Source organism: Notolabrus celidotus, chromosome 15 (genome assembly GCF_009762535.1).
Source record: "Notolabrus celidotus isolate fNotCel1 chromosome 15, fNotCel1.pri, whole genome shotgun sequence".
Lineage (NCBI taxonomy): Eukaryota > Metazoa > Chordata > Actinopteri > Labriformes > Labridae > Notolabrus > Notolabrus celidotus.
Genome location: NC_048286.1, coordinates 6099842 through 6113767, shown reverse-complemented (window position 1 = coordinate 6113767; position 13926 = coordinate 6099842). Strand labels below are relative to the sequence as shown.

Genomic DNA, 13926 nt, shown 5'->3' with positions numbered 1-13926 from the left:
CACTGGGATACCCTCCCTCCCTTACTTGCTTTAACTCTCCCTGTCCCATTAAAGTTACTAACCGTAGACCTTTCTGGAGTCCCTGAGTCCCCTGACTTAAATGAAAAGAGCCTCTCTCCCTCTAAAAAAGTCCCATTCAACATGCAAATATAAAAGCCTCTTCCCTCAAGCTTCTTAAGCCTAGCTTCTGCAGGATTCTAGAAATCATCAGTGCATGTGATGGAGGAATGCACAGCGCATGTAGGGGGCGTGGTCTCAGTAGCCCTGCAGTAAGCAGTGTGATATGTGCATGTGATTGAGGAATAGCATAGATATTCAATTGTGCTTGCATGGAATCTGGTTGTTTTAGTCAGGATTATGCTAAAATATATTTTAACCAACTATATTTAAGTTCCCTATTAAGAGCCAACCTTCAATTTAGTAAATTACTGGTTTATTCCCATAAATTCCCGTTAATTCTCATGGAAAGTTTCCAATTCCTGGAATTTTGGAACCCTATTTTTGGCACACTGAAAATGAAAGATGACAATAATGCTCACCTGTTTTTTATATGATAGTAGATCGCCAATGCTACACTGTAAGGAAACAGACAACAAATATATTAATACTTAGATATAAAATAAGTCTATATAGTGAGTCATGCGCCTTTATTCTTCAGGGATAGATGCTCTTCATCATCGACTTACCATTTGATGGTGTATTTGAGGTTGGGCTGGCTGACTGTGTTGTCATCTAGGAAGATGGTGGAGCAGGAGCTATATTTCCGCCTTGATGTGCCGTGCTACACAAACACACACACAGAGTGAGTGTTATTAGAGTGTACATGTTTTTGTCTGACCCACATAATGCATGCCAGGGTGTCATGCTCAGGGGGGAATAAGAATTAAGGACATGTGACCTACAATTTACATTTTCAGTTCCCTGTGTTATTTTGAACTGAGTAAATGCTGCGTGCAAAGGCCAACTGGTTCTGATTCAGAGCGTGACTTACTGTAACAGCTTCTTTAAATCAGATGCAACACTATGAAACAGCAGATTTGGATTGTGCATTGAAAAAACAGAAAACATGAACACTTACGTTGTTGATGAAAAGGCTTTTCCGTTTATCTCGAACTGCAGAGAGAGACAGATGTGTCAATAAATGTCACGTCTCCCACACTGACAGCAGCACAAGGACACACACACACACACACACACACAGACCCAGCAGTTATCAACCAGACACACATGCTGTTATCACAAAGAGCAAAGCACAGTGAGGAGTTTACTCTTCAACACGCTACAGAAGCTGTTTGTGAGGGTTGAGAGGTCACAGTGAAACATCCAGTCAGAAAGCAGAAGGTTAGAGCTGCAGTAGACAGAGGAGAGTGTGCGCTTACACCACTAGAGGGAGACAGAGTCACACTCAGGACTACTCACCGTTTCTGTAGGACAGCTCTGAAAAAGATCAACCAAAACCTTATTGAGTTTGAAGTGGAGTCACTGATTCTCAGAAAGTGAGGACAGATGAATACTTCATTAAACTTTTAAATGTGTAATGTTTAAAGATAACACAGATAGGCGCCTGTAACTCTGACTCACAGAAGATAAAGTGAAGACATAGTGAGCGTTAACTCTGTCTAAACCTCTCTCATGTTCTCATGTTCAAATAGGATTCAAAATATCTTCTCATCAACCAGGAAACTTAGGATAATGTTTCAGAGATGACACCAGGAGACAAAACAAGACATTCACCGGGACAAGACACTTTGATTTCCTCCTCACACAGTCACTAAGGTCCCCATGAACTAGTCACCTGAACACTTATATGTGATGTCTGTTGTATTATTGTTATCCCCTATTATTGTTATCATCATAGCTGAGGACTAGACATCCCCTTTACCCACAGTACAGTGATATGATGTAACATATATAATCTGGTTGTAAATACTACTACTACTACTACTACTACTACTACTACTACTACTACTACTACTACTACTAATAATAATAATAATAATAATAATAATAATTATTATTATTATTATTATTATTATTATTATTATTATTATTATTATAAAATCAGTCATATCAATAATAGAAATACCAATATCAATAATAATAATAATGATGATGATGATGATGATGATAATAATAATAATAATAATACCAACAATAATAATATCAATAATGATAATATCATAATGATAATCATGATCAGAATCAGAATCAGAATTCATATAGCACTTTTTAAATCAGGGTCAAAAGTGCTTTACATAGAAGATAAACTAAAAATAAATAAAAGAGAAATGTGAGGAAGAAAATGACTAAAAGTTAAAAAACTGCAGGAAGGTAACAAAAAAATGAAATGACAGAGATATAAAGGAAAATAAAAAGGTTCTGATAAAAGATTAAAATAATCTAAAGATCAGAAATATAAAATATAAACACATAACATTTAAAAAATCCTGCCAATGATACTGCCTGAAAAAGAATAAAACATCAAACACATTTAGTCCCACTGAACCCCTTTGATTAAGAATCGGAGCTATTAGAGCTTTATGTAATGATAAAGAAAAATGTCTGTAGTTTTAAACTGTCATGGAGCTTGTTTACACAAGAACACCATAATACATGAACTGCTGGTGGTGTTATTTTGCTGCTGTGGTTTCGTCTCTGCTGGAGATTTGTTGATAAAAATAAAGAAGAAGGGAATAACGTCAGCTCTGCCCTTTTCAAACCACAAAGAAAAACTGAGGATGGAAAACCAACATGTGATTTATTCCTTAAAAGACTGATTACAGCGTTTCATTTCTTATTTTCGTGTCTCCACAGCAGGCCGAATATTCATCACAGGGTCATACGAGTGCATTGAAAGCGCAGCAGTCTGTGAGACCATGCAGATAATTATTAATGCATGCATCATCTTATATCTGTGGAATACCTAGGATTACGTTGAGTAAAACATTCTTCAGATGCAGTTTTCAGACAGCGTGTAGGCTCTTTTTGTTTGTTAAGACAAACATTGAGCTCACTCAGTTGTGACTTTAAGAAGCATCCTATTATTCCCTCTGGCACATGACAGACCCCCTACCCACAGGATGCTGCTCTCAGTCTGACGCCTCTGGGCAACAGCATATATTAGCATCAGCTAAAAAGAGCTCCTAAATACAGTCTTGGTGGAAAGTCCCAGAGCTTCAACTGATTCATGAATATCAAGCTTAAACAGTTATGATCTCCAAACAGGATAATATAAGCAGAGGACAATACTTTGCATTTTAAGAGCAGCCAATGTGGATGTGCTTTAATATGTATTCCTTGTTATGGCCAGCAGGGGGCGGTTTCATGTGTTTGCAAAAAGCAGGCCTCACAGAGAATGAGCCTCCTGCTCAGTAGATGCATTTCCTCAGTTCACATTTTCTTTGAGTTTAAGGTCTCAACCTCTAGTTTCAAGTCTTTTTCAGTGCATTATGACATTCATCTTATAAACAACACTCCAATAAAGACTAAAATGCTTGATCATGTTCATGGATCACTTGTGTTTTGCAAGTTGCAAACTGTCAACCAGGACAGAGGAAAGCAATGCGTGCATGTTCCCAAATCATACGTGCCAACGATGCTCATGTCTTGTTCCCAAAGCCAAGATCACAACAGCCAAAATGTCAAACTCTCAAAGCAATATCACTGAAACCTACATCCACTTCACTTCATGCTTTGAATCCAGTTTGCATAAAAAGAAAAAAAAAACACTGATCTATTATTTATCTCTTGTGGAAGAGAGCACTCACCGTCGTTCTGGGATTTGCTGAGGAAGATGGTGCTGGCCCGCGGATGGTCGGAGGGATTGTACTCCATGTTCAGCTCTGTAAGAGAAAAATACAGAAGTTGGATATAACAACAAATAGAGACTTTTAGTTTCCCTAAAAGCATGCAACACCATTCATTCTCTCAATGAATGAGCAGTGATGTGCAGCTTTTACCATCTCGTGATTCGTACACCTCCAAGATTTTGAAATCTTGGCTGAACACAGTCAACATTATGTGCATCAGTAGCAGCAGTGCTGTGACCAGATCTAACTTAGCTTTAAGCTAACTCTGGTACAATGCATCAAATGGTAACAATTATCTTTGTTATTGTTCATGCTACTTTTATAAATAAAGCTAATTGAATTAAACGAGTCTGTCTACCACTTCAGTGCATCATGAATCATTTCAGCAACAGTACATGAACTGCTACCTCATCTAATTTCATAACATTCCCAGCAGCCTTTGCGCTGAATTCAGTACTTATTGGCAAATGTTGGCATGATGACTAGAGTTGCCACCCGTCCCGTTTTTCCCAGAATTGTTCTCATTTTTCCCCAGCTGTCCCAGGAAAATAAAAATCTCTCCCAGGACACAATTTGTTACCTCCATTGGATCCTGTGATTGCACTGTGTAATCATGTAACCATGTGAAACTGTGACTGTATTCTATTTGTGTTGTTTTGTGTCCTTGTGTGTTGTAACCTATATTGTGCTGCCGTCTTGGCCAGGTCACTCTTGAAAAAGAGGTTTTAAATCTCAATGAGTCTCTTACCTGGTTAAATAAAGAAAGAAAGAAAAAGAAAAAAAAGTAACAGTGGCCGAGACCTCCGCCCCAAACAATTGGTCAAGTGTCCCTTTTTTTTCACAAATCCAAGGTGACAACCCTAATGATGACCCAAGCAAGCTTTACATGCTAACATCCTAAAACATCTTACATTGCCAATGTGATTGAGGTGCTGATGTTAGCATTTAGTTTAAAGCATGGGTGTGCCAAGGTAACCTCACAGTTCCTTGTAGCTTAACATGTTAGCATCATCATGAGCATGTAGGGTTGCTGTTATATGGAATAATATTAAAACCCCTCTCTTCCTATGTAGAGCTGCTAGTTTGACTATGAACCCTTACAAACACATAATACAGCATAAGAAAGCTGATTCGATGACACAACGATTCAGAGATAACTGTTTAATTTAAACAGCAGTCCAAGCCCTCTCTGTGAAGAGAGGGCTGTATGCTTCTTATTGTTCCACATTCAGGCATGATTCATGTTCCCATCCAGAGCTAATCTGAACTGCATCACAACCTGAGGGCATGAGCCACTGATGCATGTACAGTATGTGCTGCATCTAATAAACAGGGATGCTCTAAAAAGATGTGCCCAAATCATAGAAAATATGCAAGAATGTTATGCTGCCTTGATTCTTTATTATTTCAGCAGCTGCTTTATAAAGAAAGACTGTAGTAGAATAAGAAGTCTTCATGCTGGAATGGAGATCTCCAACAAAACAAAACATGTTACATTGTTCCATATGTGGTGTGATAACTGCTGAACAACAGCTTTTCACTGGTTTCTTTCTATAAAAAAAATAAATAAAAAAAAAACAGCATTAGCTCATCATAAATCAAATGTAACCATCCTCAGTATATAACATTTAAAGCCTGAACTTTGCATCTTAAAAAGTGAAATCCATCAGCACTCCTCGTTCTGTGAAACACTCTCAGAGTGTAACAAATGTGTGGAACCAGCGATTAAAAATGTCCTATATGCATGGACATAAAGCCAACATTGTGACTCCTATAGTCAGGTTAGCCAAGATTAACACAGCAAGGTTAAAATAGAGGCTATTTCATTAATACACACATTGAAAATAAAGTCAAAAATGACAGAAAACCTTCCCTCTGTGATTGTTCTAGTAAAAATAATACTCTTCTGTGTCTGTGGAGATACTAAAATAAAACATCAATCAATCAAAGAACATTTGTATGGCGCCAAATCACAACAAACGTTATCTATCTGAAGACTCTTTACAACCATAGCAGGTCTAAACCATACAAACCCAATATCAAGACAGGATAAGATCCAGTCCCATCTTACAGACAGGACTCAGTCTGATCTCATCTTAATCCACCATGAGCAGAGCACTTTGCAGCATTTAGCAAGTTACAGTGGCAAGGACAAACTTCCTTTAACAGGCAGAAACCTCCAGCAGGACCAGACTCATGTTAGACACACATCTGCTGGGACTGATTTGGGGTTGGAAAGAGGGATAAAGAAGATGAAGAACATCAGTGTGTTACCAGACAGGAGTGTGTGACCAATGCTATCCAGAACAGGACCCTGGAGTCTAATTGGCCAGAGAAGACACTGAGGTTCTGTGTATAACTACACTCAACATGCTCAATTGGACTTAATCAATACACATGTAGAGTTTCGTTATATCACCTGTGTGGTTGCAGTTAGAAAAACAAAAAGTTTACTTGCCAGTGGTGCTCAGAAAAAAAAAAAACTAGGTGACATTAATCTCTGCTGAAGCTCAGAGATGTTTTGAGCACGCAGAGCAGCTTCATTCAGAGAGCCAGATCACTGTTACGTGTTGTGAGGAGGACTTATCTAAAAGAGATGGAGGTATTTATTTTTGTTTGAAGAGAAATCAAAAACAGAATACCTTAATAAATCTGTAAATATGACAAATGTGTAGTTTGATTAGAAATGTAATCTTAACTGTCATCGATCAAGTTGTGTTTTTTCTCTTGCAAGGAGGGAGAAGCCTCCGAACTGCCTGTGCTTCTCTGGCACAGTAAACAGAGTGATGGATGAACCCATGCAGAGTGTGATTATGTACACATTGATTGTGGAGGATTATAACAGACTGAGGGATTGTAGCATGTTGAATAAGGCGCAGCTGAAACATCTTTGTATTTTATTTCACTGACAAACAGACTTAAGAGCCTTCTGACACACTTCGGCGTGCAAACTCTTTGTTTACTTGCTAAACTAATTTTAATCTGAATGCCACTTCCGCTGGCAGCTGAACCTCGGCTGGATGATCAGCAGGAACCTTAACACGCTTTCCCCTTTTGACATTTTCAGAAACACATCTGATTATTTCTGGTTGGAGGCCTCTGTGGCTCAGCAGCCTGAGTGGACTGAGCTTGGATTAGCCTTGTGTCGGTTTAGCACCTTATGCAACTGCAATCAGGGTTATTGCTGTATCCGGCCAATTTCAACACGTTCACATATTAGAGTTTCAACAGGAGCAGAGCTGTTCACTGTGAGATCACTTCCCAATATAGAGCACAGCGGATTTCAAATGATCTGCTCCTTAAAATATTCTGACCTAATGTCGCAGCTTTATTTAGCAGATGCTTTTGTGCATCTGAGAGTAAGAACAACAAATGCAAGGATCTTGAAATGAGGGACACAACATGAGTAAGTGCAACAAAGTACTCCACACAGGTTCTGACATGCAGTGCTCGAGGCAGTGCAGTGTTTGAAAGCAGGTTTTTTCTCTTTAAGTAATTAACATCATCACCGCCAAAGCATCAGCAACAGCATGAAATCTTAGTATTATCATCTATGCAGCTGTCATCAACATCATCTCTAGTTGAATGTAGTCGTAACTAATTCCACCACCAGAGAACTAGAGGAGAGGAGTCTGGTTAGTGACTTTAGGCCAGTTGATATGAGAGTACCAGGAACTTTCACTGACAGAGCATAGCAGGCGAGAGGGATGATGTAGTCCAGGTAGACAGATTTCTTGTTTCCTATAAAATCACAATCCACGCATGAACCTTATAAACTTTTACTCAGGGTCTGAGATGGTAATACTCAGTTAGCCTGCAGGAAAGTGTTCATGTTTACAAATGATTTTGTTCATCTATTTTAAAAAGCAGCAATGAGACATGTATTTGTCTCAGGGGACATGTCTACAGCCTGTCAATACACAATTCTACAAGCACTGAAGGTCTTCAGGGCAGGAATTTAAAGCCACAATGAATGTTTAATATCTTTTATATCCTGTATGTTATTGATCAGGGCCCTTGAGTATTTAAAGGGCCACACAGATGTTGAAGTCATGCAGAATTAATGCTGAAGATGCTGAAAACTCAGCAGGTTGGTGGGTTTTTGTCTTGTTGCTTTGAACAAAGACTTGCCTTTAAAGAAGTCTTGAACATCATTAACAGCATGTGATCAAGTTATCGAGACTTGGTGATTAAAACATCTTAGTTGTTGTATTAATTAATAGAATAGAATCAAATTAAATTAAATTATACAATTAAATTGAATTGAAAAATGTAATTAAATAATTAAATTAAATAATTAAATTAAATAATTAAATTAAATTAAATAATTAAATTAAATTAAATAACATAAAATAAAATAATAAATTACATTAAATTAAATTATAAAATTAAATACAATTAAATCAATTTGAATTGAATGGAATTGAACAATTCAATTAATCATTAAATTCATGAAATCATTAAATTAAATTCTATACTTAAATGAAATTAAATAGAAATAGTATATAACAGAATAAAATGGAACAGAATGCAATTGAATAGAATGGAATTGAATAGAATGGAATGGAACAGAACGGAATGGAATGAAATAGAATAGAATAGAATGGAATTTTAAATGTGTATTTAAGAGGTTATATTAATCCAAGTTCCAAGACTAGCTAATTATTGAACATGTTATTAGATGTCTTAATCTATATTCTTGCTTACTCATTTCTAGCATATCCTATTGTACTTCTGTGTTTTACATTTGGGATCATTTTATTCAGATGTTACACTACATATTTTTATTTTCTTCTTTATTTTGTAGCCAAAATTGTTTTCATGTTTCTCTGTGACTAACTTGAAGCAGCTCCATTGTTTGAAACCAGTTCGCAAAGAAACGTGCACTCAGTGGCACAACACATAAAACTTGTTTGATAAACCTGGATGATTGAAGCATAAATCTGACTGAACCTGACCCACTGCACCCACCTGCTGGAAATCCCAGAGTGCACAGCAGCAGGGTGTCGAGTGTTGATATGTGATATTCACCACCTCTAGTAAACTTTAACGAAGACTCGCGGTCGGCATCTGCACAGTGAAACAGGAGAAGCTCGGCTAACCTATTAGCTGGCAAGTAAACCTGTCTGTCTCACTGCTCTTACATAATGAATTAACAACAGACGCACCCTGCCCTTAATGCACAAATCCATAATTGCACTTCACCTTTTCCTCTGAGAATATCCTTCAGCCTGGTTTGAGTTTTGCATTTCTTTTTGTCTCATGTTACTGATGTCGATGAGAGTGTTTAAAAGTTGTGATCAAGAACAAAAGGCAGCACAGTGAGCCGCTGATGGACAGTTGTTAGATTTTGCAGTTTGTGGCTCAGATTCTGTGTCGGCTTCTTTTAAGCGTCTTGCTGCGTCAGTGTCTCCGGGTAAACTGCAGCGCACCCTTAAATGTGGCCGTGTCAGCAACACAGTGCTGCTATCTCTTACCACAGGATGCTTTATGACGAGAAGACCTCCCTCCTGTCTGTTTTCCTCAGAAATTCATCTGAGGTCTCGTCATCAGACATCTTTCAGGTTTATGTCACACTTCCAGGTTTGGAAGTTGAAACTGAGACCGTGGAAAAACAAGCCCAGTATTTTTCTAAAAAGCTCAGAGGGTCAGAATTGAAAGAGAAGTTTCTCAAACTAAAGGGTGACTTCTCAAGCCCCCAAAACTGGCGCCATGGAGCGTAAGATTACTGCATCTTCACTCATGACCACCTGCATACACACACATGCAACTCTCACTAAGGGCATCTCTTAACACCATGGACTCCGTGAATGCTGCTTTTTTTCTGCTCAGTACATTTCAAATACAGGGGCAGGTCACCCGGCTTCTTGCAGACATTTTAACAGAAGTCTGGGGGGAATAAGTCTTGATAAAGTCAGGGTGAAATCCCAGCTGTTTGTGTTCACGAATGCAGCTCATTTGGACATTGTTAGGACATTTTCAGGAGTGGGAAGAGCACTTACTGTATATCTATCAATAAAAACATTGCCTTTGATTTGCTGACTCTGCATTTTTAATCTAATGATATTTGTCTGCCAGCTAAAAATACAGGCGGTGAGTAGAATTTTTCCTCCACTGAAAGGCTAACAGATTTCCAAAATAAAAGCCCTCTTCTGAGAACAAGCTCAGAAAAGCTGCAGGCACCAAATGGCAGATCAAATGAGCCTGTAAAGAATGGATATACAGTACCAGTCAAAAGTTTGGAACACCTTCTCATTCAATGGTTTTTTTTATTTTAATTATTTTCAACATTGTAGATTAATACTGAAGACATCAAAACTAGGAAATAATCTGGTTTTGCCTTAATCTGGATTACAACAGTAGTCAAATAGGGCTATCCATTGTGTACTAACCCTACCTCTGAACAACACAACTGATGGTCTCAAACACATTAAGAAGGCAAGTCATTCTACAAATGAACTCTTGACAAGGATCATGTTAATTAGAAACCATTCCAGGAGACCACTTCATGAAGCAGACTGAGAGAATACCAAGAGTGTGCAAAGCTGTCATGAAGGAAAAAGGGGGCTACTTTACAGAATTTAAAATATAAAACATATTCTGCTTTGTTTAACACTTTTTGGTTCATTCAATAATTCCATATATGTTATTTCATAGTTTTGATGTATTTTGTATTCATCTACAGTGTTTCAAATAATTAAAATAAATACAAACCCTTGAATGAGAAGGTGTTTCCAAACTCTTGACTGGTAGTGTATCTTCTAAAGCTATGTTGATATTAATTTATGTGTTGTCTTTTTCTCATGCAAAATAGAATTGAGCTCACAAAGAGTTAATACTGGACTTAATTGTGGCAACCTCCTGCCTTGAGAATTGAAGCCAAAGTGTTAAAAACTGCAGTTCCTCGTGTGTCCACTTGAGGCTGGCTCCGGAAGTACCAGAAACCACAAACACACCCATTCAAATAAGGCCGATGTTTACAGCAGAAATAAACATGTTTACAGCCGGGTTAAAAAAATGAGTCTCTATATGCACACACTGTACGGGGGGTGAATTTTTTCAATCACAGAAGTTTTGAAGATATTAAGTTTATACGTTTTCCATTATGAGAGGCACAGCTGAGTTGATTGACAGGCAGGAATACTGTAGCTGTTAGTGAGGAGGCTCAAAGCCCGCCTCTTTACGTCACACTAGCTCAACAGAAGTCAGGTTGAGTTCAGCATTTCCAATATGGCTCCCGCCGACGATTGGCTTCAAAACAGATGGGTGACATCACGGATACTACATCCATTTATTATACAGTCTATGCTTAATTCATTAGGTAGACTGAAACACAACATCCATGTGCTCTTCCATCATAGCAGACTAAGAACTGTTCTGTCATTCTACTGTTTCTCACATTGACCCCCTTACATTAGCTATTAGAGTCACTAATTAATCAAACAATCTGTTCCAGCAGTGAACCCTTTTAATCAAGACTATTTCTTTATTCTGTAATTATCAGACTTCACCCTCCGGGATCCTCTCAGCCCCAAGAGCTGCTCTCCCTTGGAGAACTGTTGGAGTTAAGTCTGCAGTGTGCTGTGATGTGAATGTGATCCCTGTGTTATTGTTGGAGGCTGTGGAAGAATGAAGGCTGATTCGCTCCCATGCAGTCAGTCAACATGTCCAGTGTTCAGTCATGCTTATTAATCTTTAACCATTTAAACAGACCTGTGGCAAAGTTCTCCCACAGCGGCTCTGCACTGGGTCGAAGGATGAGAGATTAAAGGTATCACTGTTTGGGATAAATATGATATTTTGTAACATAAAAACAGAAATGCGTTATATTGAATCCACATGTTAGAGCACATTAAAGGTATATTGACCAACTACAGACAGTCTAGGGGGAAAAAAAGAGTCTGAATATGTAACAGCACTTGTAGAAGATTAAAAATGTCTGTTTATTTTCTGTTCTTCTGTTAGTGTTGTAACTTTGTTCCATCTTCATTATCATCTCAGCCGTCAAACAACAGGAGGATGTTATCCTAACCCCCCTGATACTGTTTCAACACCATGCAACCACACACACTCACACTGACCAAAGGCCTTGAGTGTAAGCGACCCAGCTTAAACAAACAGAACTGACCTGCACTCACATGCACATGGGCTCATTTCAGGGGAGAGAGAGTTTCCTGGGAACATCACACTCTATAACCATTACTGCCGCCACTATGACCACAGTGCTGTTCAGGAACACACGTGCAAAAAACGCATCACAATCTGCTTTTCAAAAAGATATCACTGAGGCAACTTTGAAGTCCAGGCAAGGCCAGAAAAGCATCTTCATTGTTACCAGATACAATAAAAATCTGACAACCTGTCACTAAAGCTAATTGCAGTGATTGTTTCAACACTAATGCCACATACACACACAGATGCACAAAGATGCCTTTTAAACAACATATTATTTTTGGTACCAGGGGCTTTAGAAATAAGAGGCTACTTATTTCAGTCAATCTGCAGATTTATCTGTAATCATTAAGCATCGGAAGCGAGAGCACATTACCCTCATCCTTGCCTCCCTCCACTGGCTCCCTGTTCATTTTAGGATTCATTTTAAAATTGTATCGTTTGTTTTTTAATCTTTAAATGGAGTAGCTCCACAGTATATTTCCAACCTCCTGCAAAGCTAAACTCTCGCGAGGTCTTTGAGGTCTACTGGTCAGCAACTTCTTGTGGTCCCTAAGACCAGGCTGTGGCCCCCAAACTATGTAACCAGCTTATTTTACCTCACTGTGCAGCACTTTGCTAAACTTGATTGTTTTTTTAAATGTGCTTTATAAATAAAGTGATTTTGATTGGATCAGAAACATTGGGAACATTTTCTAAAAACAGAGAGAGTTAGCAAAACATTCACCCAAGCACTCAAAGCAAAAACAGAGAACTTTGTGAAATATGTTGTCAGGATATCAAACCGTAAACGGGGAACATTTGGGATCATGTGTTGGATGTATGACCTATGACAGCACAAAGTTAAAACTTATGTAGTGATGCCTGCGAGCTACTTCAAGCTGCACTGATTTCACACTCGACTTGTGTCATTCACATAATTTTTCTTTGGTGGCCGATGTAAGCTGCAAGATTCCAAGTCTCTGCCTCCTCTCTGGTGTTGCAACCACTGGCCTGGTTCAGTAGTGCACTTCACTTTAAGTTGCAACAACATCACATTTTTATGGATGGGCTTTTACAGGACACGTCACCTGAGTGTGTTTTAATCCAGATGTTATTTTACTTTTCAGGCAGTATCACTGGCAGCTTTTTATTATTTTATATATATTTCTTCTTTTGTATATATTTTAATTGTTTTAATCTATTTTATCTTTTGTTGTTTTTAGTCTTCCAACATTGTTTTATCTTTTATGAGTTGGCAGTTTTAACCATTTTATCTTAATTTCTGTCATTTCTTCTTGCCATCACACCGCTGCAGTTTTTTCTAAACTTTAAGTCTTTAGTTTCTTTCCTATTTGTAAAGCACTTTATAACCCTGTTTTGAAAAGTGCTATGGAAATAAAGAGTATTATTATTATTATCACTCTTTAATTCATGCGTGTCAAAATAAAACTGCAATGAGCGATGAGGCCAGAGCATCGACGTACATGTGTTAAGGACAGATCAATGATGTGCTTTCTTTGTTTGTTTGAAATGAGATCCAAATCTGGTCCGTTGGTTTCCTCACTCATCAGCAGCCACTGGAAGCATCAGTAATGTCCTCACTCAGCTGACGGCAATCACCTGAGGGAGGCTATATAAGGAGGTCTGCTTGGAGGTCTGCTTGTTTATCAATCATGTTATTTACCCTCCATCAGTGACTCCCATTTCTGGTCCATTTCTTTCTTAGTCTATCATTTTGATAGGATCTGTGGATGTCTGTGGAGCAAAACGCCTCTTCTGACACCATTCAGAAAATACAAAGGCCCATTTTACTTTGACTCTTTATTTAGGAGCAGGGTTTTTGTTGGTTTCCCAAACTGTGACTCCTGTCCTAACAACTCAAACTATGTTCTGCTGCTTTAGTAAATATCTGAAACTATTTAAGATGCGAGTCGTCTGACTGAAATGTATTTAAGTTGGATGC

At 38.2% G+C, this 13926-nt stretch overlaps 1 protein-coding gene across 1 annotated transcript in view; it reads right to left on the bottom strand.

The window, feature by feature from the left end:
• LOC117826215 (cyclin-Y-like) overlaps positions 1 to 13926 on the bottom strand; it is a 32309-nt gene that overhangs the window by 3922 nt on the left and 14461 nt on the right. Inside the window, exons 2-6 of the mRNA XM_034702122.1 lie at positions 3768 to 3842; positions 1420 to 1437; positions 1079 to 1113; positions 687 to 781; positions 540 to 575 (exon numbers count right to left, since the gene is read on the bottom strand). Of these exons, the coding sequence (XP_034558013.1) occupies positions 540 to 575; positions 687 to 781; positions 1079 to 1113; positions 1420 to 1437; positions 3768 to 3842 (259 nt within the window). The remainder of the gene's footprint in view (positions 1 to 539; positions 576 to 686; positions 782 to 1078; positions 1114 to 1419; positions 1438 to 3767; positions 3843 to 13926) is intronic.